The 21,646-nt window shown below is 49.9% G+C and overlaps 1 protein-coding gene across 1 annotated transcript in view; it reads right to left on the bottom strand.

The window, feature by feature from the left end:
* Positions 1 to 21,646, bottom strand: part of LYPLAL1 (lysophospholipase like 1) — a 196,756-nt gene that overhangs the window by 58,323 nt on the left and 116,787 nt on the right. Inside the window, exon 3 of the mRNA XM_086927911.1 lies at positions 1,390 to 1,559. Coding sequence (XP_086784037.1) covers positions 1,390 to 1,559 — 170 coding nt within the window. The remainder of the gene's footprint in view (positions 1 to 1,389; positions 1,560 to 21,646) is intronic.

The raw sequence follows: 21,646 nt of genomic DNA, 5'->3' as shown, positions 1-21,646 counted from the left end.
TAGTAGATCCCGTATAGAACGCCCTCTCCGGTCTCTTGCCTGGGGCATCGCTATTGAAACCTGCCCTACTCTTCCAGGCTCAGAGCCCAAAATACACTCAAGCACCCAACCGGGGAGCAGACGTATTTCACAATTTAGTTAACAGTGGTCCAGGTAGTTAGTCATGGCGGGTGCGCACTGTTTCAAAAGCTGATGGACAATATAGTATGACTTGGACCCCTTCATTATAGTTCACCTGGGCTGCCACTCCTAATTACAGTTTCTCATTTTGGCGAGGAGGTAAGATCTCAGGCCTTTAGAGTCCCTTATTATTGCATTTCTTATATAGCGCCAGAATCGACCCCCGAAGGGGTATCTCCGCGCTTGCCTTGGGAACCCGTCCTGGTTTTTCCCTGTGAGATAGCCCCTACAGGGCATCCCCAAGGTGAAAGTCAGGCATCCCACCGCAGGGGGGGCATTGTGGAGATTAAGCAAGCTTAATGCCCAGAGTTGCATAGTGTGAACCCATGATTAGGTCAGGCACCGAAGCGAGAATTATCGAGTCCGTGGACATTTGAGCTCAACACCCTGCCGCATCGGGAATCGAACCCTGGTCCCGGGTCTGACCTCTGCTTCAGGGTCTGCCTGCTCTAACCAGTGAGCCACACTTCTCCACATGCTTTTGGACTGCGGCCTTCCGTGCCAGCTCGCCGGGGCATCTGGAATCCTTTGCTCCAATTACTTTGTCCCCGCCTTCTGATGCAATGGTTGCCAGCCAGGAGCTCCTCGCTCTCAGCTCCGGGTCCCTTCTCCGATTGAGGGGCTCACAGGCTTCTGGTCAGTGCCCCCACCCCCCCGATCAGGCCAGGCATGAACGTGACAGGCAGGCCTCTCCTACCCTTGTGCCGTCTTTGACCTTGTGGTGGCAATCTTGTTGAACTGCCGTTGGGCAGGGGATGCGGTCTCTCGGGTCCTTTTCATTGCTTTCAGACGGCTGATGCTGCCATCTGATGGCTTCCACTGGTCAAGGACCGCCTCCCCTGCCTCTACCTTCTTGTCAGGGAGTCTTTGGTTGTCGTCTGGCCTGGCTGCCGGCTTAGGACGGCCCTCTGGTACTCAGTGAGAACACGTCTATATGGGTCCTTCATGTAGCCATGCCCCCATATACACATTTTGACAAATAAATTGATATCTTCTTTGGTGCTGCAACGCATGAAAGGAATTAGGCTTTATAATGTAAATATGCTGAAAATATATATATATATATGTTTCTCTGTAGCTCCCCCTATATTATATAAGTGATCATTAAGCACATCTCGTTATGTTTTCCACATTGCACCCTCTCATTTTGGATACATATTTCTTAATACAGCATGTACATTATATTATACAAATTTAAAAAAGACTTACCTAATACTATTCTGTTCTTGGGTATACCACTGTCAACTTCCTCTTCAATCAAATCGTTAAGCATATTGCAAGTTGACTCAATTGATTCAAGATGCTCTGGACTATCATTGGAAATTTTATATCTGTCGAACCACACAGTGGACAGGGCACCCATCATAGGCGTGTAAGGTCTGTAAAGCAAGAAAACATTGCTCATCTGTGAAGTAAACTTTGTATTTTTGTCTTTAAATTCTTTACATTGAAAACTTTGGAAATGCTGCATCTGGTGGATGGCAGAAGAATTGTGATACAGGTATGTTGAGTGACAGCAAAGATGTTTACACACTCAGCCCATAAAAACCCGAAAACTAAAGTTTCCGACTAAAGTTTGAGTTTGAAGTATTTTGCATAGTACAAGTCACCTGGGTCTGTCAGAGCCGGTCAACCAAACACCTCTTGGTAGGTGCACCCAGATTTAGATCGCACACATTCTAGTAAGGAGGCAAGTTATCAAAACACTCTGAATGCAACCAAGAACGTTTAATCCGATATGATGGACCTTTCACTTCTGTTAAATAACCTTCTGAGGAAGAGCCTAACAAGCTCAGGATTATAGAGAGCAGGGGGCAGGATGCAAAACGACAAACCAGTCCTTTTTAAAACCACCTGCATACCTTATATCCGAGGGAAACTGTACCTAATTCCATTTTACAGACAAATAAGCAATGGCATTAGGTCTGGCTTTAAAGGAATGCTGTACGGTAATGTCGAGCTTTATACAAATAAATAGCGTGGAAATAGATATGTATTTGTGTGGAAGCAAAAACACGTAGATTAATATAGGTGCAGGTCAAAAGGTCAAGTGACAGTTGCACTGTTAACCCAGACCTAAAAAGTCAAATAGGTCAATGATAGCCTCCTCCCAGCTGTGCTGCAGCTGCCACAGATAACATACATTTTTCACTTATTGAAGGCACTTTATTAGCATTCCAATGCCATGTGTATGCCCCTTTCGGGTCAAGATTAACTAGCTAGATAATTAAACAAAATGATCACAGCAGCATGGAAGGTAAGTACTTTATTGTGAAAAGCACACCGCTTCAGCCCCATGAAAACATGTATTGCTGGCTCCCAACATGCGGGCGGAGCCGAAACCCCTCTTTAATGATGCTCACATAACTGTATGGCCGCTCTCTCAAGCCAGATCATAAAAAGCAAGGCAGTAACCATTGCTGGCTGTTAACAGATAGCTTTCGGCTTGGTGGCAGATAGCATCCAATATCCTCTTTCCACAAATGCCTCATGCGGAGGCTCCAGAACGGACTGGCAGACACCTGAGACTCACAGATGGGGTGTTTTCCAGCACCTGCTGTCAACAATATGCAGTTACAAGTCACACAAAAAACAATTCTAACTTAACAGAAAGAAAAAGAAGAATTTTTCATAAATGAACTATTCCCGTTTTTTAAGGTAAAACATTCGCACTGAACCCTGCTATCGTACAGAGGAAGCCTTTAACAGATCCACAGTGTATAGTGCAATTATGTGGTTAGTCATGTTGATCAACAAGCTTGGGTTGCAATTGTGGTCAGGGATATGGTGAGTTTTTGGAGCAGATTACCCACGTTTTTGGATGAAAATACTTTTGTCTTTCTACATTTGGCCACAGACAACTACAGCGGGCTACAGGATATCATATCATTAATTCTTCAAAAAAGTACACAAAAAACTGCAGTGAGAGTGGGCTTTGCATTAGACCCTGCAGCTATAAGCTTTCATGTGTTTATCATGGTTTGTGTTGGAAATTCACCAGAAATCGTTTTGCCTTTTTAGTGAACCCCATTCTTGTTAGCCATAGGACTCTCTGCACTTTCTTTGGGAGCTGGAACTTTCACACACAGGCAAAGTTTTGAGAGGCCGGCAATCCTTTTGAACATCGAAGTCAATGAGTGCAGATGCCCCGGTTACTTACCGGTAATCTTCATTACTCCGAGTATAGTCTTCCTCGCCACATGACTTACATAGTGAGCTTCAGCTCCACGACAGAACCCTCCAAAGTAAAAAAAAAGCCTCCCACCCCCTCCCAACATGGCCGACCAGTCACACCTGACCTCTATAAGAGGCGGGCCGGCCCAACCAACAGCCTGAACCACCAAGCAAACAATGAAGCCGATAGCCAGACAGGGAGGGGGGGAAGGGAACTTATGTGGTGAGGAAGACTATACTCGGAGTAATGAAGATTACCGGTAAGTAACCAGGGCATTACCTCCTCATTAGTCTTCCTCGCCACATGACTTACATAGTGAGCTTCAGCTCCACGACAGAACCCTCCAAAGTAAAAAAAAAAGCCTCCCACCCCCTCCCAGCATGGCCGACCAGTCACACCTGACCTCTATAAGAGGCGGGCCGGCCCAACCAACAGCCTGAACCACCAAGCAAACAATGAAGCCGATAGCCAGACAGGGAGGGGGGGGGGAGGGAACTTATGTGGCGAGGAAGACTATACTCGGAGTAATGAAGATTACCGGTAAGTAACCGGGGCATTACCTCCTCATTAGTCTTCCTCGCCACATGACTTACATAGTGAGCAAATACCCAAGCCAAAAGGCTTCATTGACCACAAGAAGAACACCACCACACGGTGATGCAGACAAACCAACACAAGGTTTATTCAGTACAATGCAAAGAAAACAGGAATTACAGCAAACCTGAATCAAGACATAAAGAAAAGGCCATCAAGGAGCCACAGCTCCCGCACTCAGAACGGCCCCAGCGAAGTCCCCAGGGACAGAACCACCCAAGACAACGCGATAGTGTTCCATGAACAAGTGGGGGGACGACCACGTCGCCGCCCGACAAATCTCCTCAGTGGAGACACCCTTGAAGGAGGCCCAGGACACAGACACACTCCTCGTGGCCCACCCTGGACCCCCGCCGGTACCACCGAACCCAGCGAAGCATAGGAAAGGATGATAGCCTGTTTAAGCCAGCGACTCAAGGTGGAAAGAGAGGGCTTGTGGCCCGAATGAACTGGCCCGAATGAACTGGACCGAAAGTCACGAACAGGCTATCACACCGGGAAAGGGAAGACGTGCGCTCAAGATAAAATAAAACTGCACGCCGGACATCCAGCAAGGACAAGGAAGGATCCGTGTCGGGAGGGAAAGAAGGCAAAGACACCTCCCGAGCCCGGTTCACCAGGGAAGGAACCTTGGGAAGGAAACGGGGACATGACGGAGAAGCAACCTGTCTGGCAAAACCCGCAAGAAGGGAGGTGAGCGGAGGAACGACCCCAGCTCGCCCATTCGCCCAGCAGACACCACTGCCACCAGGAAAACCACCTGAAAGGTGGGGAACCGCAAAGCCACCGAGGCCAGGGGTTCAAAGGGAGGATCCTGAAGCGCACGTAGAACGAGAGGGCGATCCCAAGGGGGAGATAGGCAGAGCGTTCGAGGGCGACGGAGAAAACAACTCCGGAGCAAACGAGCCACCAGGGGACCCAGCCCGTCGAAATCCGGACTGCGGAAGGCTCGCAATGCCGCCCACTGGGCCCTCAGGGAGGAAGGGGCCAAGCCCAAGGAAAACCCCTCAGCAAGGAAATCCAAGACCCTCAAGGGATACACGGAGGCGGGGTCAGCACCCAGCAGACCGCACCAACGCGAGAAAGAAGCCCAGTGCCGGGCATGGGAAGATAAGGTGGAAGACCTGCGGGAGCCTTGCAGCAAATCCACAACCCCAGATGAACAACCCCGAGCAAGCAGCGTCACCTGCTCAAGAGCTAGGCCTGCAGATGGAGCCGGCGCAACACCGACTCCGGGAGCGGGGGGCCCTTCAACGGAAAGGGCAGATCCGGGATCGGCCAGTAGGCCTGAACCGCCAGCTCGCAAAGGAGAGGGTACCAGGGGCGGCGGACCCAGCCGGGAACCACCAGAAGCACCCTGGCCCTGTCCAAGCGAATCCTGCAGAGGACCCGGGGAATCAGTGGGAATGGGGGAAATGCGTACAGCAGACCGGAAGGCCAAGCGAAATGACAGGGCATCCACCCGCCATACCCCCGGAACCGGGAGGAGAGAGCAGAACCTGGGCAGGAGGGCCGAGTCCCCGTCCGCGAACAGATCCACCAGAGGCAGACCGAATCGAGACACCAGGCGTTGAAACACCACCGGGGTCAGGGAGAGACAAGGCAGCGAAGGAAAGATCCGACTCAGTCGATCCGCCTCCACATTGTCGGACCCCGGGAGATAGACAGCCCGAAGAGACAGGACCGACGCTTCTGCCCACGACAACAACTACTGAGTCAGCAACCAAAGGGAGCGAACCCTGCACCCCCCCTGATGGTGGATATAGCACCTCACCACCTGGTTGTCCGTCCGTACCAAGACATGGTGACCTCGTAGCAAAGGTGCAAAATGACGGTAGGCCAGGAGGACAGCCTACAACCCCCGATAGTTCGAGGAGCAGCGAGACTGTAGGGGATCCCAACGACCCTGAATCGACTCTGCGCCCAAGGTCGCCCCCCAGCTGAGGAGACTGGCAACGGACGTGGCCACCCTGGACGGGGATACCAAGGAGGAAAGACCCTTGGGGGGGCGAGACTCCCCCAACCAATCAACCCAACGCCGAACGAAGCGGAGGGGAGGACCGGGGGCCAAGCACACGACCCCCGAAGGAGGACAAGCCCGAGACAGGCACAGAAGGGACTACCGCACATAGAGCAGGGAGCCGAGGGAGGGGAGACACCGTCTGACGTGAAGCCTCACCCATGAAAAAGAAGAGGCCGAGATGCATCACACGTCCAGACAAGGCACACCAAGACCCCCTCCCGGCGAAGACGACCCACCAGGCGGGCCAGGAGTACAGCCCACCCCCACGGGTCCGAAGGCAAGCCCAACGGAAGCACCCGTAACTGAGAGTGGGGACCCCCACTCGCAGAACCGGAAAACCCATCCGGCCACTCATTCCAACCCATGGGACACGGAAGGAAGGAGACCCGAAAAAGCAGCACAGCCGCCGAGAGCCAACTCGAACAGAAATAGTGGAATGGCGGGATACAACCACACCAAAACCAAACCAGGCCGAAAACATCCCAGAAAACCTTCCAGAGCCGACAAAGGAAGGAGCAGATGCCCGAACCCCCCGAGAGGGAGGCCGTGGAAGGTCCGCAAGACCCGCAAGACCGAACTCTGGTCAGCAAGCCCGAAGAGTCCAAGATCCGAGACAGACGCGTCCCATGCCGGGACGAAACGGCGGAGACAGCCCCCCACAGAGAATCCCCAGGAGAGAGACGGCCGAAAGCCAGGATCTAGTGGGGGAAAGGGAGCGGCCGCACCAGGACGAGACCGGGAACATCCGAAGAACGGGGCGCCCCGGCCGTGATCCAACCCTCGAAAGGGCGAGACGCCCACACCCATAGGCGGACGAGGAGAAAAAGATGGCCGCGCCCAGGGAAGCGGGCCCCATACGAATGGACGGGAGACAGCCATTATCGGCCTCCATGCAGAAAACTCCGAAACCGCCAGAGCAAAGCACCCCAGGTCGCCACCGACGTCCCGGCCGCAGCCAGACAAGACGCCGAGCCAGCATCGCAGTACCCCAGCGGCCGCAGCCGCGTCATGAGAGTCAATGCAATAAACCAGCAAACATTACACATTGTCGCCCAATGTGAGGCCCTGAGTTTAAGAGTCTCATGCTCAACCGAGTGAGCTCGCCGGGACCCCTGCCAGAGAGGCCAAGGGGCCGCCAGACAGAAGGCGCGACCGTCGGACACAGAAAGCACAGAGTAAGAAAAACAGGCCCAGGCCCTGAATGGCTAAATGAGCCATAGCCCAAGAGCGTACAGCAGCCGCCGCCATGCGCTCGACCCCAGGGCCAGAGGGGCAGGCGCCCACCAAAATGAACGCACCCCGTGAAGACAGACTCACCACCAGGGAGTCCACCCCCGCTGCCAGAGGAAAAACTCCAGGGAACCAAACCCCCTCAACGCCCAACACGTGGAAGGGAGTCCGAAGACCTGCGTAGAAAACGCACCAATAGAACCCCAGGAGCAACCTCCGCCGCCGGAGGGGGAAATAGCCAGTCAACCCAGAAGAGTGACAAACCACACGATCCCCCCCCCCCCCCCACCCCCCCACCACCACCTCCTCAGACGGAGCGGGGACCACTGAGGGTGACAAGGTGAGGAGGGGCCAGGGCATCCCGCTGCGCAAGGTCACCACGCAGGAACAGCGCAGAAACAAAAAAGGGAGACAATGCAGACCAGGAGTCGGAACCCGACTCCGTCCAAACATGGGAGAGCGAACAAATAGAGCGCAGTACTCCACAGTCCAGAGTCACCGGACGAGCGAGAGATACTGCCGAGATCAGCACTTACCGGCCCGAGGGCGAACGCCCAGTCGACAGGTCACCACCTCCCCTGGAGGAATTACCGGGCCCCAGGACGCCGGACAGGCTCCAGCCAGCAGGGGAACACAGCCAGGACCTGGAAGGCGAAGGCATTCCCACAAGCAGCACCTGGCGCAACAAAAAAACACCCCGCCCACAAGAGGCGGGACGCGCCCGGAGCCAATCCCAGCGCGGCAACCAGCCGCGGGCTGGAGGGAAGAAAACCCCGCTGCCGGCGGCAGCGACCAGCGCCGCGAAATGAGACCGGCAGAAGGGGAGAACCGGGACCCGGACAGCAGAGCCCCCGAGGACAATCAGAAAACCGAGGTAGGACCGCGCCCGCCCCAGCCGCACAACCGCGGCCGACAGGGACGCGCCTCAAGTCCCCTCAATCGGCTTTAGATACTTAAAATAGCAGATGTATATAGTGCATACAAACACCCGGCGGTTAGCAGCACACCCGCAAGGGGGGCCGAGCCCGCAAATGAAATAGCACCACACATGAACAAGTGGCGTGCAGCAGACATGAAAACGCCAACGTTTTCCAATGCCGCCAAAGGAAACGCGCCTGCCCCAGCCGCCCAAACGCGGCCGTCAGGAACGCGCCGCAAGACTCACTTACGGTTCCCATGCGCGAGCACCAAGGATGCCGAGCCCGCCACGCTAAAAAGCAAACGGCGGCCACCCCACGCAAGGTGCCTGTCAGCAACCGGAGCTCAATCAAGGAAACAGGAGAACCCCCAGCGCCGGACCCCAGAGCCCAATGAGGGCAAGGGCCCCTTCAGTAACGACCGGGGGAAGACAAAGGAATGCAACAGACACCCCACATCCCCGGCCGCCCCCCCGCCCCCCCCCCCCCCTGTAAACCCTTGGCACGCTATAGCAGCACCTAACCGGCCCCACAGGCCCGGGGGAAGGAAGGGGGGGGGGATTGAAGTTCCAGGAACCAGGGACCGCTAGAGCAGGACCCTCACCCCAAAACCCACGGACCCGCTAAAGCAGGTCCAACCTTACCTGAACAGCGCCTCTGGAGAGAATCGCGCAGAACAAAAAAAACAGGATGTTGGTTGGGCCGGCCCGCCTTTTATAGAGGTCAGGTGTGACTGGTCGGCCATGTTGGGAGGGGGTGGGAGGCTTTTTTTTTACTTTGGAGGGTTCTGTCGTGGAGCTGAAGCTCACTATGTAAGTCATGTGGCGAGGAAGACTAATGAGGAGGTAATGACAAATTAAGATCTGATACTTCTCTGTGTTGTTAGCAGACCATGCCATAGCTTCCTCTGAAGACATCATTGCATTAGGATAAAAGATGCTGTTAACAGGCAGACATTTTCTGGTAGGCACAAAGAGGGCATGTATTTAGGACTTAGTTGTGCACTTTATTCCTGCTAACGAGTGGTAAAGTGCTGTTCTCCTCTTTACACATATTAGAATTGGAATACCCCAAACTTGCACATTTCATTTACTCTAAGTCCCTAGAATATGGTATTAAATGTACCCAGAGCCTGTGAATTAAATGCTACTGGTGAGCTGTACCACCCACTAATGTAGCACTGGAAAGCATGCTTACAGGCCTGCCACTGCAGCCTGGGTGTGCAGTTTTAACTGTCATTTTGACATGGCAAAATAAAGCTTTTTCGAGGCCTAAACTTTCCTTTTTAATACAAATGTCACCCCTAAGGCAGGCCCAACATGCCCATAGAGCAAGGCGTTTTATTTAAATATAGGGCATGTTCATTTAAGGTTTTACTTGCCCTAGCAGTAAAAAAAACTCCAAAGTTGCTTGACAATGTGGCAAGGAAAGCATTCCCATAGGGTAATGTGGTATACACCATTACATTTAAAATTATTTTTCTGCTAAAACCAAAATACTTTCCTGCCAGTGCCCAGCTGTCACCAGACCCCAGATGGTCTGTAGTAAGATATGTATTGCTACAAAATAGTGGACAAAGGGATGTGGGTGTGAGGAGGGGGCACATCTACCTTGACAGGATAGCCTGGGAGCTGTGCCCAGACTCTTCCTGAAATTCAAGGGATGCCTTCCATGTCATTAAAAGTAACCAGGTGGATGAAGAACAGCAGCCTACAACTGAACACAGACAAAACCGAAGTACTCATCATAGGCCCACATCCCGATGCCTGGAACACATGGTGCCCCCCCCCCCCCCCAGCCTGCCCTCAGGAACCCACCCCCACCCACGGACCACGCATGCAACCTCGGAATCATCCTGGACTCTGAACTCAAAATGGACCGCCAGATCAATGCACCTCACCCTGTTTTCACACCCTCCGTCTCCTACGTAAAACTTTCCACTGGATCCCCCTCGAACACAGGAAAACAGTCACCCAAGCCCTCATCAGCAGCAGACTGGACTACGACAATGCACTCTACGCTGGGTTCAACAAGAACCTCACCCGCCAACTCCAGAACATCCAGAACGCCGTCGCCAGACTAGTCTTCAACCTACCGCACCACAGCCACATCACCCAACATCTGTGAGCACTACACTGGCTCCCCGTCAAGAAGAGAATCACTTTCAAGCTCCTTACCCACGCCAACAAAGCCCTCCACAACACTGGCCCCACCTACATGAACCACTGCCTCTCATTCCACATACCCAAAGATCCCCCCCGCTCAGCCCAGCTTTCCCTTGCCACGGTACCGCTTATCAAGAAGACCAGAACAGGAGGCTGTTCCTTCTCCTTCCACGCGGCCAAGGCATGGATCACCCTCCCTCTCCAGCTCTGACAGACACCTACTCTCTCCAAGTTCCTAAGTGACCTCAAGACTTGGCTCTTCGATATATCACCATAAGCGTCCGGCATCGCACATACTCTGATGGGCCAAGGAAGACTGCTTATCTCACCTGCGACAACACCCCACAGGTGCCTAGGAGCTGCACGCCACCCCCCCCCCCCCCCAGCACCTTGAGACCCTTCCGGGGAGTACCTGCGCATAACAAAACCTGACTGATTGATTGATTGATTGGCAGATGAAGCTCACACCCTAGGCCTCCCCATCTTTTGTTAGGCTAGCATCAAACCCAGTGAGAATCAGGAATCCCTGATTTAGGGAGGAGACAAAGGAGTGTCCTCCACCCACAGGCTGGCACTGGAGCATAAACGTGGACCCCAACAGACGTCTCCTCAGAACGCTCCTAGATCTTTGAGGAATCGGAAGGAGGACTGCCCTGTTGTCTGAAGGATCTGAAAGAAGATTGGACCTGGCTGCCTTAAATTCCAGATTCCAGAAGTGACTCCAAGGGTCAGTTTGAGCTACAGGGAAACACCAGGTTTCCAGAGGCCTCTCTCCCTGCAACCACGCAGCCAACCTGTTCCAACTTGAACTGCACTGTAACCTGCTGTTGGCCTCTGCTAGGGTGAGTTCTAACCCCTGAGTGGTTCCCCTAGTTCCTGGACCTTGGCTGGTGTTAGAGTGTACTGCTCCTGGCCCAAAACTGCAAAAAGCATGACTTTTTTTAACACTTTCTGCCTGGAAAACTGTGGGGAAACTGGGACCGCCATCAACACTGCAGTAATCGAATCACCAGTTGGCCTCAGTTGCTGGTTTGCCCCACTGACAGGGATCAGAATTCCAGAAATGTTTCCAAGTCTGAATGTAGAGGGCTTCATCTGAACTAGTGGTGCGCAACATCCGATTCAAGTAAAAGCCTACCCAGGCTTGGACTACTTGGAGCTTTCTAACCTTCATTGTCGACTACACCAAGACCTAATTTATTCTACAATCTGCTGTAATCAAGCCCTGTTTTGGATCCAGCAGGCGGCTTGCCCCACCAACGACTCGCTGAAAAACACTTTTTCTTTTTAAAAATGTTTAAGTCAGAATGTAAACTTTCCAAGGACTAACATGGATGTAGATTTTTTCACTTCACGTGTCAGTTGCAGAAAAGAATCCAGTTAGAACAAACCCAGTCTCTGATTTTTTCAGAGTGGGAATACCAAGTACGTAAATATTACATCCAGTATTCGAGTGTATAGCTTCTGCTTGATGATGGATGCCTGGAAAATGTGTGTCCTACAGCAGCAGGAGTGGGCCCTTGGGTGATGGCTGCCCTAAGGAAGAGGGTTGAGTGGGAGGTGCCCATCCTAAAACAGAAAGAGGCGTCTAGGGTGATGTGTGTCCTGTGACAACAGACGGTGTCTGGGTGATGCATGTCTGGTAGAATAGTGCATCTCATAATATGTGCTAGAGTAGTAGGTCTGTCCAGGTGATGAGTTTTAAGATGGTGGAGGAGCCACGGACACATGTTCCTACAATGGCAGTAGCTGCATGCATCGATGTTTGCAGCTGGGGGTCTTCAGGTGATGTGTCTGTGTGATGTGCACTTTATATCCCAAAATCAAAACTCTGCCCACCGCTAGCCCTGGGAACTTGTGGATCTGCAACACTGCGAGATCTGTCTGTAAGTGATTAGTGCCATAAAAATGGTTAAACATGGGAAGGGGATTATTCCAAAAACAGAAAACTTAAAAGCAGCATGACAATACATGCAGTTTCTTGCAAAATGTAGAACAAATTCATTTATGCATGTTTTAGGCAAAATCTTCTCCTGCTTCTCAAAACTTCAAAAAAGAAAAGCAGAAATCCAACAATCAACCAGGCATTGAGGAACAATGGATGTTCTATGAAGAAAGTGTTTGGTTGCAAAATGATAACCAAATTCAGAAATCTACTCCAATGCACTAAATTTAAGACTTAATACCCATGAAACCTGCAATTTGCCAAATAGTGCATTATTATTTCTTCCCTGGGATCAAAAAGAAGCAGATTCCAATTCAAAGCGAAATTGATGGTTCCAATGATGGTTCCAATGATTCTATATGGATAATTGGCTATTTTCCATCTTCCTATGATAAATGACAAGTCTGTACATCTCTTTTGAGAGAATGGGACATCCTCTTTTTCTAGATTTGGTTGAGGATATTTCCCAGGTAACTCCATGCCATGTTTCTTGGAAATTATTCAGCCTCATGGAGGCCAATCCTGCGAACTGGTGTGGACTACACTGCACATAATCCAGAGAGATGGTCCCCAGCATCACTCCCTCCTTTGAATGTCCACACGGTATGGTGATTCAGGTCTCTGGGCCCAATGGGGTTATGGTTGATGGTGGCATCAGGAATTATCCAGCCTTGGCTTCAAAGCCAGCACAGGCACATGTAGAAAACGATATGGATAGCTAGCCACCACTGCTCCACCCCTTCCTGGTCTTGTCTAACTCCTGCAGCACACGGCCTTCTAAGAGGTGCATGTGGGGGAGGGGTGTTCGTAGGAAAAATACCTCCTTTGGTAAGGATGGTGTGGCGATGGTGGGAGGGACTTGATGGGCACACGCATCCTAGAAGTAAACAGCAGCCTCCACACATGCGACAGAGCTCGTACTGGGACAACAGCAGCTCTGGTGCACCACCTACCAGTTGGATGTGGCAGCCAATAGCTGCAATGGCCTTGGCGCCGGGCCTGCTGACTCAAGCTGGATCACGGCGCAGAGAAGCACAAGGTGATGACTGCTGTACTGCTGAACTGCCATGGCCCACTAGCAGCAACTCAAAGGCCCAGGACACAGCAGCAGACATAGATGTATCACCAGTTTACTACTCCTTCAAGCCCCACACCAAACTCTGCACCCAGTCAGGAGCAGATGTCTGGAGACCTGTGAGGCTACATCACTGGGTAAGCCATACAGGGAGTACAGGGAAGTGGGGAAGCCGCATAGCATGGCAGCTCCTGTGCTCCTCCGTTGACAGAGTAGTAACTTTTGAGGAAGAGGAGGACATTCTCTTCTAGAGCTATTGGCGAATAGGTATATTGGTATTGTAGGCCCAGGCAGCATGTTGCTAACCTTGAATGCATTTCTTTGATGTAGGATTTTTTTCACATGGGACGGTGATGCTGATGTAATGTCCATTAAACAACCAGCATGATAATTAAGATCCATATGTGTGCGAACACAGAAAATAGATGGATCTCATACATTTCCAACACCCGTGGCCTGAGTAAACGAGGGCCCCCTCGCTTTATGAAGAAGATGATAACTGACCAGAAAGAAAGTGTACACCATTGTATTATAGGAGTGGATAAACTGCCCAGAAAAGCACAGACCTTTGTGGAGTTAAAAGCACACTAATATTTAAACAAATTAAATAAAACGCTTGGTGGTACTAACGACGCCATTAAATTTAACTTCTCTTTGCATTCTGAAGGCTTCCACAGAACGGCAAAGCCATGAAAGAAAATTACAAATATCCCTATTTTTGTCCCATAGGTGACAAACGCTTCAATGATGCAAAATTACTTCAGAAAGTTAGGAAACTGGAGGGATGCCAACCACATGCCTTTTCTTTCACGTTTATTAGGTTAGACTACCTGTATCGAAACCTTTTAATCTCATTTTCAGACTGGAAAATTACTTCTGTAGAGCCGACCTTTTGGTGCTGAACAGAGCCCCAGGCTTCTCAGACATGTCACCTCATTGCCTCGCAAGCGCACAGCAGTGCAGTGTCAAGCATGCTACACGGGGACCAAAGTTGTCATTTCAGGCAGGTTAAAATGCATAGATTAATTATAGTGTTTAATCACGAGGCACATGTTCCACTCGCAATTAGACGCAAGAGCTTAGTTCCTATTACAATGACAGCCTGCATTCAGGCCGCCTTTGATCAATTGCAAGTCAAACCCTTAAAATAAATACTGTCTCTATTCAAGCTGTAGTTTTTCTCCCAACAAAGGAGTCTGTTCTCACGAAAGGAATTGAACAGCTACTGTATGAAAATGTAAAAGCCTCTTATTCTTAAAACAAATATAATGCTCATGTATGTGCTCTACAAAACATTCACATCAAAGCACAATGCCTCTAAGATAGATACACAGGACAATTAAAAAAAAATTAAGAGTACATAATGTACAAATATTCCTTATACAAAATTTGATGACTTGCTCGATTACATTTACAACCATTGCTTACGCTTTTCGGTTTCTACTGGTTTGTGCACTGAACACATAAGGAATGCAACTTGCTTCTCTGTACGTATTTTTAGATACAGAATGCAATCGGACAGTAGGCCTTCTTCCGAGAGGCTGTCAAAGCTGTCCCTCGTGATGGTAGGTCCGATGGCTCTGCAGAAGCCCATCAGAAACATCATGTGCATGTCTTTTCTTACAATTCTAGTTTTTTCAGATGAACATATTTTTCTACCTCAGATATGTTCTGAAAATAGCTAAAACCTGATAACTTCCAATGGTGCACGTACATTTATCAGTTAAATAAATGTGCAAAAGTAGTGGAAGCAAATGCATTTTTGACTTAACACAAAAGAAGGGATAAATACTGATAAATGACCAACAATATGACTAATACACTTAGAAAGTGACGAAAACAGCAATTCCTCATATGAGGCACAGAATTTTTGACATTTCAGTTTCTATATTTTGTCATCTAATCTGTATTTTCCCCAATTATTCATTTAGCTGTGAAATAATTTAGCAGCGACTAGTACCTTTACACATTGTAAAGAAAATGCGGTTGGTTTGGAAGTTGTGAGAAATCCCTTCTCCTCGTGCTATGCCCTACCTCTGCTGCAGCCAGAGACCTAGTGAACAGCCCCCAAACGGCCTGTATTCCTTCATATCCCTCAGTCTCCGATCGAACACAGCCTAGCAGGGCTTCAAGTTTAACCCCTTCGATGCTGATGACGGCCGGGAGCCGTCATGGCACACAGCGCTCATGTGCTGATGACGGCTCCCGGCCGTCATGGCGCCTACCTGCGGGAGGAGGGCTGCTGCTCCCCCCGCGTGTCCTCGATCTTTTTTTTTTTACTTCGGGAGGCAGGGGAAGACCTTCCCGTGCCTCCCCCACCCGCCCCCTCCTACGTCACTGATGACGTCAGCGCGCGAGCCGCGCTGACGTCGGCACTTGTTTACTTTCTGTTTCCCCACCGGTGGCCGCCATTTCCAAGCTGCGCCTCGGTGGGGAAACAGGTACGCACAGCGATCTCGCTGCATCATTCTTTGTTTGCGAGGCACTGGGGGACAGAAAAGGGTTTGCCTTTCCCCCCGGTGCCTCTTTTCTGCATTCCTGCAGCACGGTCGTGCAGCAGGAATGCAGAATAGTCCGATTTTTTTTTTTTGGGCGGTGATTTCTGTTTCGGGGAGCGGCCCCTTGAGCAAGGGTCGCTCCCCCAGGGGTGCATACTGTTTTACTGTGCTTGCCCCCCCCGGGGGGGGGCAGGACATATATTTATGATTTGTGTAGCCCACTGGACCACCAATGTAACAGTGTATGGGGAGTGGCCCCTTGGGCAAGGGTCACTCCCCTTGGGGGCATGTTTTTGGCTGTCTGCCCCCGTGGGGGGGGGGCAGATCAAGCCATGCTTTTTGTTTTTTGTAGCCCACTAGGCCACCAGGGATGCGTATAAGGAGAGTGATCCCTTGAGCAAGGGTCACTCTCCATTTAGGCCCCACTAGATCACCAGGGATGTGTGTGGGGAGTGGCCCCTTGGGCAAGGGTCGCTCCCCAAGGGGGAATATAATTTTACAGTATCTGCCCCCCGGGGGGGGGGAGGGGCAGGACATATATTTATGTATTTTTGAGCCCCCTGGACCACCAATTTTACTCTGTATGGGGAGTGGCCCCTTGGGCAAGGATCACTCCCCTTGGGGGCATGCTTTTGGCTGTCTGCCCCCGTGGGGGGGCAGATCAAGCCATGCTTTATGTTTTTTGTAGCCCACTAGGCCACCAGGGATGGTTATAAGGAGAGTGTCCCCTTGGGCAAGGGTCACTTTCCATTTTAGCCCACTAGACCACCAGGGATGTGTGTGGGGAGTGGCCCCTTTGGGCAAGGCTCACTCCCCAAGGGGTGCAAATATGTCTATGGTGTCTGCCCCTCATATATTTTGTCTTTTTCTGCCTGCCTGGACCACAGATTTTGCGTTCTATAGGGAGTGGCCCCTTGTGCAAGGGTCACTCCCCTTGGGGGCATGTTTCTGGCAGTCTGCCCCCTTGGGGGGGCAGATCAAGCCGGTATTTTTGTTTTTTGTAGGGCCCACTAGGCCACCAGGGATGTTTAGAAGGAGAGTGACCCCTAGGGCAAGGGTCAGTATCCATTTGGCCCACTAGACCACCAGGGATGTGTGTGGGGAGCGGCCCCTTGGGCAAGGGGTGCTCCCCAAAGGGTGCAATTTATTTTGGTACATTGAATGTTTGATAATGTATTGGCCCACTGGACCACCAATGAAGCCATGTGTGGGGGGTGGCCTCAAGGGCAAGGGGTTCTCCCCTTTTACAGGGGTGAATATTTTATTTATACTCTTAGGCCCACTTACCCCTTAGCTTTTTTGGTGTATTGTGTGTTGACTGGTGCATTATTTGAATATGTGATTGTGATGTTTTTTCTTCTCCTTTTTATTGTAGTGTAAAGCTTGTGATTCCTGTTTGCGGTTTCGGCAGTGGTTGTTCTGCAGTTTTGCGTATTTGCATTTATTTGGTAAGAAAAACATTTTTGTAGGGTTTACTTCAAATGAGTATTATTGTTATGCATAAATGTCTTTTTTTGTAAGTGCTGTCATAATGGCTGTATTTCTGTTTGTGTTCTGAGCATGAAATTAATTGCGATGTGTTTTGCGTTGTTTTATGTGTAATTTGTTTTTTTACCTTTTTCTTTTTTAGTGGGATATTGTTGATCCTTTCTGTGTCTGTGCAGAGTAGGTGGTGCTGAGTCTAGCTGCTTCTGTCAAGTGAGTGGTATAGTGTTGGAGTATATAGGTCTGTGAGATAAAGCAACATTGTGTTTATTTCTTTTTTTTCAAAGGATTTGTTGTTCACGTGTTTGACAAATAATCTTTTTTAGTTAGCATTATGGCTAGCCGTAGAATGACTGCTCAGCAGGTGATTGGTTTGCTTCTTGAATCTTCCTCTGAGCTGGATTATGAGACTGACAGTGCGTCTGAGGGAGAGGAGGGAAGGGATGATTCAGGCAGTGAGTTTTCTCTCCACATGGAATCATCGGATGATGAATCCACTCTCAGTGCGGACGAAGTGCCTGTTTTAGAGGAGGAGATTGATGTGCCGATGGAGCAAGAGACATCTGGCTTGCAGCCTGGTGCTGCAAGCCTTCCCATTGGAAGTGCTGGACTCTGGGTTGATCCAAACATGGTGCAGCCGGTGTTGTCTGACTTTACTGGTTATGCAGGGTGTAGAGTGGATTGTGAAAGTTTCTTGCCTATACAGTTTTTTAAGTTGTTCATGGATGATGTCTTTTTGGCTGAGATTGTTGAGCATACTAATTTGTATGCGGAACAGTTTTTGAGGAACAACAGTGCCAAACTTGGGCCCCACTCTAGGGCTACCCGTTGGACTCCCACAAATCTGGATGAGATGAAGAGGTTTTTAGGTTTGACTTTTTTGATGGGCTTGATAAGGAAGCCTTCCCTGGCTTCATATTGGTCTTCCAGTCCCTTGATGGCAACGTCTATATTTCCTGCAGTTATGACTCGTAAAAGGTATTTACTTTTGCTTCGGATGCTGCATTTCGTTGATAATGATTTGGCGTTGCCAGGAGATCACCCTGACTGTGACCGCCTTTTTAAGATTAGGCCTGTTATTGATCATTTTGTAGATCGATTTTCAGAGATCTATACTCCAGGCAAAGAAATTTCTATTGATGAGTCTTTGGTCTTGTTCAAGGGTCGTTTACTTTTTAAGCAGTACATTCCTAGCAAGAGGGCACGTTATGGAATTAAGATGTATATGTTGGCTGAGAGTAGGACAGGATATATCTCCAATTTACGTGTGTACACTGGTAAGGATTCCACTATTGACCCCCCTGGTTGTCCGTCCACTTTTGGAGTGGCAGAGAAAATTGTCTGGGATCTTGCTAGAGGACTGTTTAACAGAGGCCACAATTTGTGCCTTGATAACTTCTACACTGCTTTGCCATTGTTTAAGGAGTTGTTAAAAGTAGACACTTTTGCCTGTGGCACAATCCGCTCTAACCGTAAAGGTTATCCGAAAGAGCTTGTTTGCAAAAAGCTTCAGAGGGGACAGTGCAGTGCCTTGCGTAGTGATGAACTGCTAGCTGTAAAATTTGTCGACAGGAGGGATGTGTACATGCTGACTCCCATCCATGATGAAAGCACTACATCTATGCCTGTTTGGGGTGCGGTTGCTGAAGTGCGTAAACCTGTGTGCATTGTAGACTACAATAAGCACATGGGTGGTGTTGACAGAGTAGATCAGAGGTTGGAACCTTACACTGCTATTCGTAAGTCTTACATTTGGTATAAGAAGTTGGCCATCCATCTGTTTAGTATAGCAACTTTTAATGCTTTTGTTGTGTTCAAGGAGTGTTCTCCTGCGTCAAAGTTGACTTATGTTCAGTTTCAGGAGTCTGTGATAGGCAGCCTTGTTGTTGTGGATCAGGCACATGTTCCTAGAGTCTGAGTGGTGGAGGAAGTGGCTAGATTGCGAGATCGCCACTTTCCTGATTACATTCCTCCCACGCCCAGAAAAAACAATCCCTGTAAGAGATGTAAAGTCTGCTATCGAAGAGATGTGCGAAAGGATACTCGTATGCACTGTGCCGATTGTCCTTCTAATCCTGGGCTTTGTGTGCCCAGATGTTTCAGAATGTATCACACTCAAAAGAAATTTTGGGAGCTACCGTGAGTCTAATGGTGTACTGCCTGGTCTGTAATGTTTTTTATTGGTTATTCAGTTGCATCTGTGGCATTAGTATTTTGTTTTTTAGTTAACGCGGTTTGTAGTTGTAGTTTTATATCTAGTTCCAAATGGTTTGTAATTTTTTTCTTTGTTTTAAAAAAAAATTATTTGGCGGTGTGCGTGGACTAGTGTTTGGCTGGCGGCGTGCATGGACTGGTGTTTGGCTGGCGGCATGCATGGACTGGCACTTGACTGGTGGTGTGTCTGGACTGGTGCTTGGCTGGCAGTGTGTGTGGATGGGCGCTTGGCTGGCGATGTGCAGGGGCTGGTGCTTGGCAGGCGGTGTGCGTGGGCTGGTGCTTGGCAGGCGGTGTGCGTGGACTGGTGCTTGGCAGGCGGTGTGCGTGGTCTGGTGCTTGGCAGGCGGTGTGCGTGGTCTGGTGCTTGACTGGCGGTGTGTGTGGACTGGCGTTTGACTGGATGGTGTGCGTGGAGTGGTACTTGGCTGGCGGTGTGTGTGGAGTGGTGCTTGACTGGCAGTGTGTGTGGAGTGGCGTTTGGCTTGCGGTGTGCATGGAGTGGTACTTGGCTGGTGGTGTGTGTGGAGTGGTGCTTGGCTGGTGGTGTGCGTGGAGTGGTACTTGGCTGTCTGTGTATGGAGTGGTGCTTGGCTGGCGGTGTGTGTGGAGTGGTGCTTGGCTGGTGGTGTGCGTGGAGTGGCGCTTGGCTGGTGGTGTGTGTGGAGTGGTGCTTGGCTGGTGGTGTGCGTGGAGTGGTACTTGGCTGTCTGTGCATGGAGTGGTGCTTGGCTGGCGGTGTGTGTGGAGTGGCGCTTGGCTTGCAGTGTGCGTGGAGTGTTGCTTGGCTGGTGGTATGTGTGGAGTGGTACTTGGCTGTCGGTGCGCGCTGAGTGGTGTTTGGCTGGCGGTGTGCATGGTCTGGTGCTTGGATGGTGGTGTGGGTGGACTGGCGCTCGGCTGGCGGTGTGCGAGTAGTTACTTTCTGTTGGTCACTACACACACTGCTAGATGAGTGACACTCCACGCAGTCCATCATTTTGTGTAGTTGCAGTGTCAGAAATGTGGGCGTGTGAAAGTGATGGGCCCTTGAATGGCGCTGTCTGCTGGTGTGAGTGTTGAAATGTGATGGGTCCGCGGCTGGCGGTGTGAATGTTTTGTACGAAAGGTGTATGAATGGCCTGTAAAGAGGTTGGTGCCTTGACGTGGCTTTACAGCTCACGAGCTGTGAGTCAGTGGTTCAGTTTATCATACTTTCAATTATTCGCAGTGTATTTCATTTTTGTGAAATTACTTGCGAATACAAATGTATGTACTGAATCATCACTCACCCTCGTGCCAAATCCAACCAGTATGTGTGTGTACTTGCGGATTAGATGGCTTTGCAGTAATATTTGTCTTTTTTCTCTTTCTGAAGTAGGGTGTACCTTGTCCCTTATTGTGATTGTTGTAATGTGTTGCTTTTCCTTCTGGATGGTGTCAATGGTCTGGTTTGTATCAGGTATGTAAGGTGCGTGAATGGCCTGTAAAACGGTTGGTGCCTTGTCGTGGCTTTACAGCTCACGAGTTGCGAGTTACTGGTTCGGTTTTTATGCATTGATTTATTGACAGAGCATTTCATTTTTTTGAAATATCTTGTTAATTAAATTTTATGTACTGAACCATCACTCGCCCTCGTGCCAAATCCAACCTGTGTGTGTGTCTTTGAGGAATAGATAGCCGTGCTTGAATGTTTGACATTTGAGTAACTCTGTTAAGGTGTACATTATAGATATAAATAACTTACAAAATTTAAATATTATTGTTAAACCATGGGAGTATATGGTCATGTCTTTCAGGTGAATTCTATTGTTGATTTTAATCCACAATCTCCTGCAAACTTTAAATTGTCTGTCACAATTTCTATGCAATATTGTCCCAAGAATCGCACGCTCTCAAATTGAAAACTTAATTCTCCACCGTACAATTTGGACCTTTTCCTGTTGCAGCCACTATGCCTACCTACGTAAGTGAGGTACCATTTTTATCGTGAGACCTTGGGGAACGCTGGGTGGGAGGAAATTTGTGTGAGCCCAGTGAGCCCAGTGATGCCACACTTTCCCACACAAAAAAGTGTGAAAAAAATGATTTTTTCAGCTATAATTGAGATTTGCAAGGGATTCTGGGTAAAGGAACGTTGGAGGATCCATGTAAGCCATACCTCCT

The sequence above is a fragment of the Lissotriton vulgaris genome, chromosome 6 (genome assembly GCF_964263255.1).
Source record: "Lissotriton vulgaris chromosome 6, aLisVul1.2, whole genome shotgun sequence".
NCBI classification, from domain to species: Eukaryota; Metazoa; Chordata; class Amphibia; order Caudata; family Salamandridae; genus Lissotriton; species Lissotriton vulgaris.
This window is presented reverse-complemented; position numbering and strand designations above follow the sequence as displayed.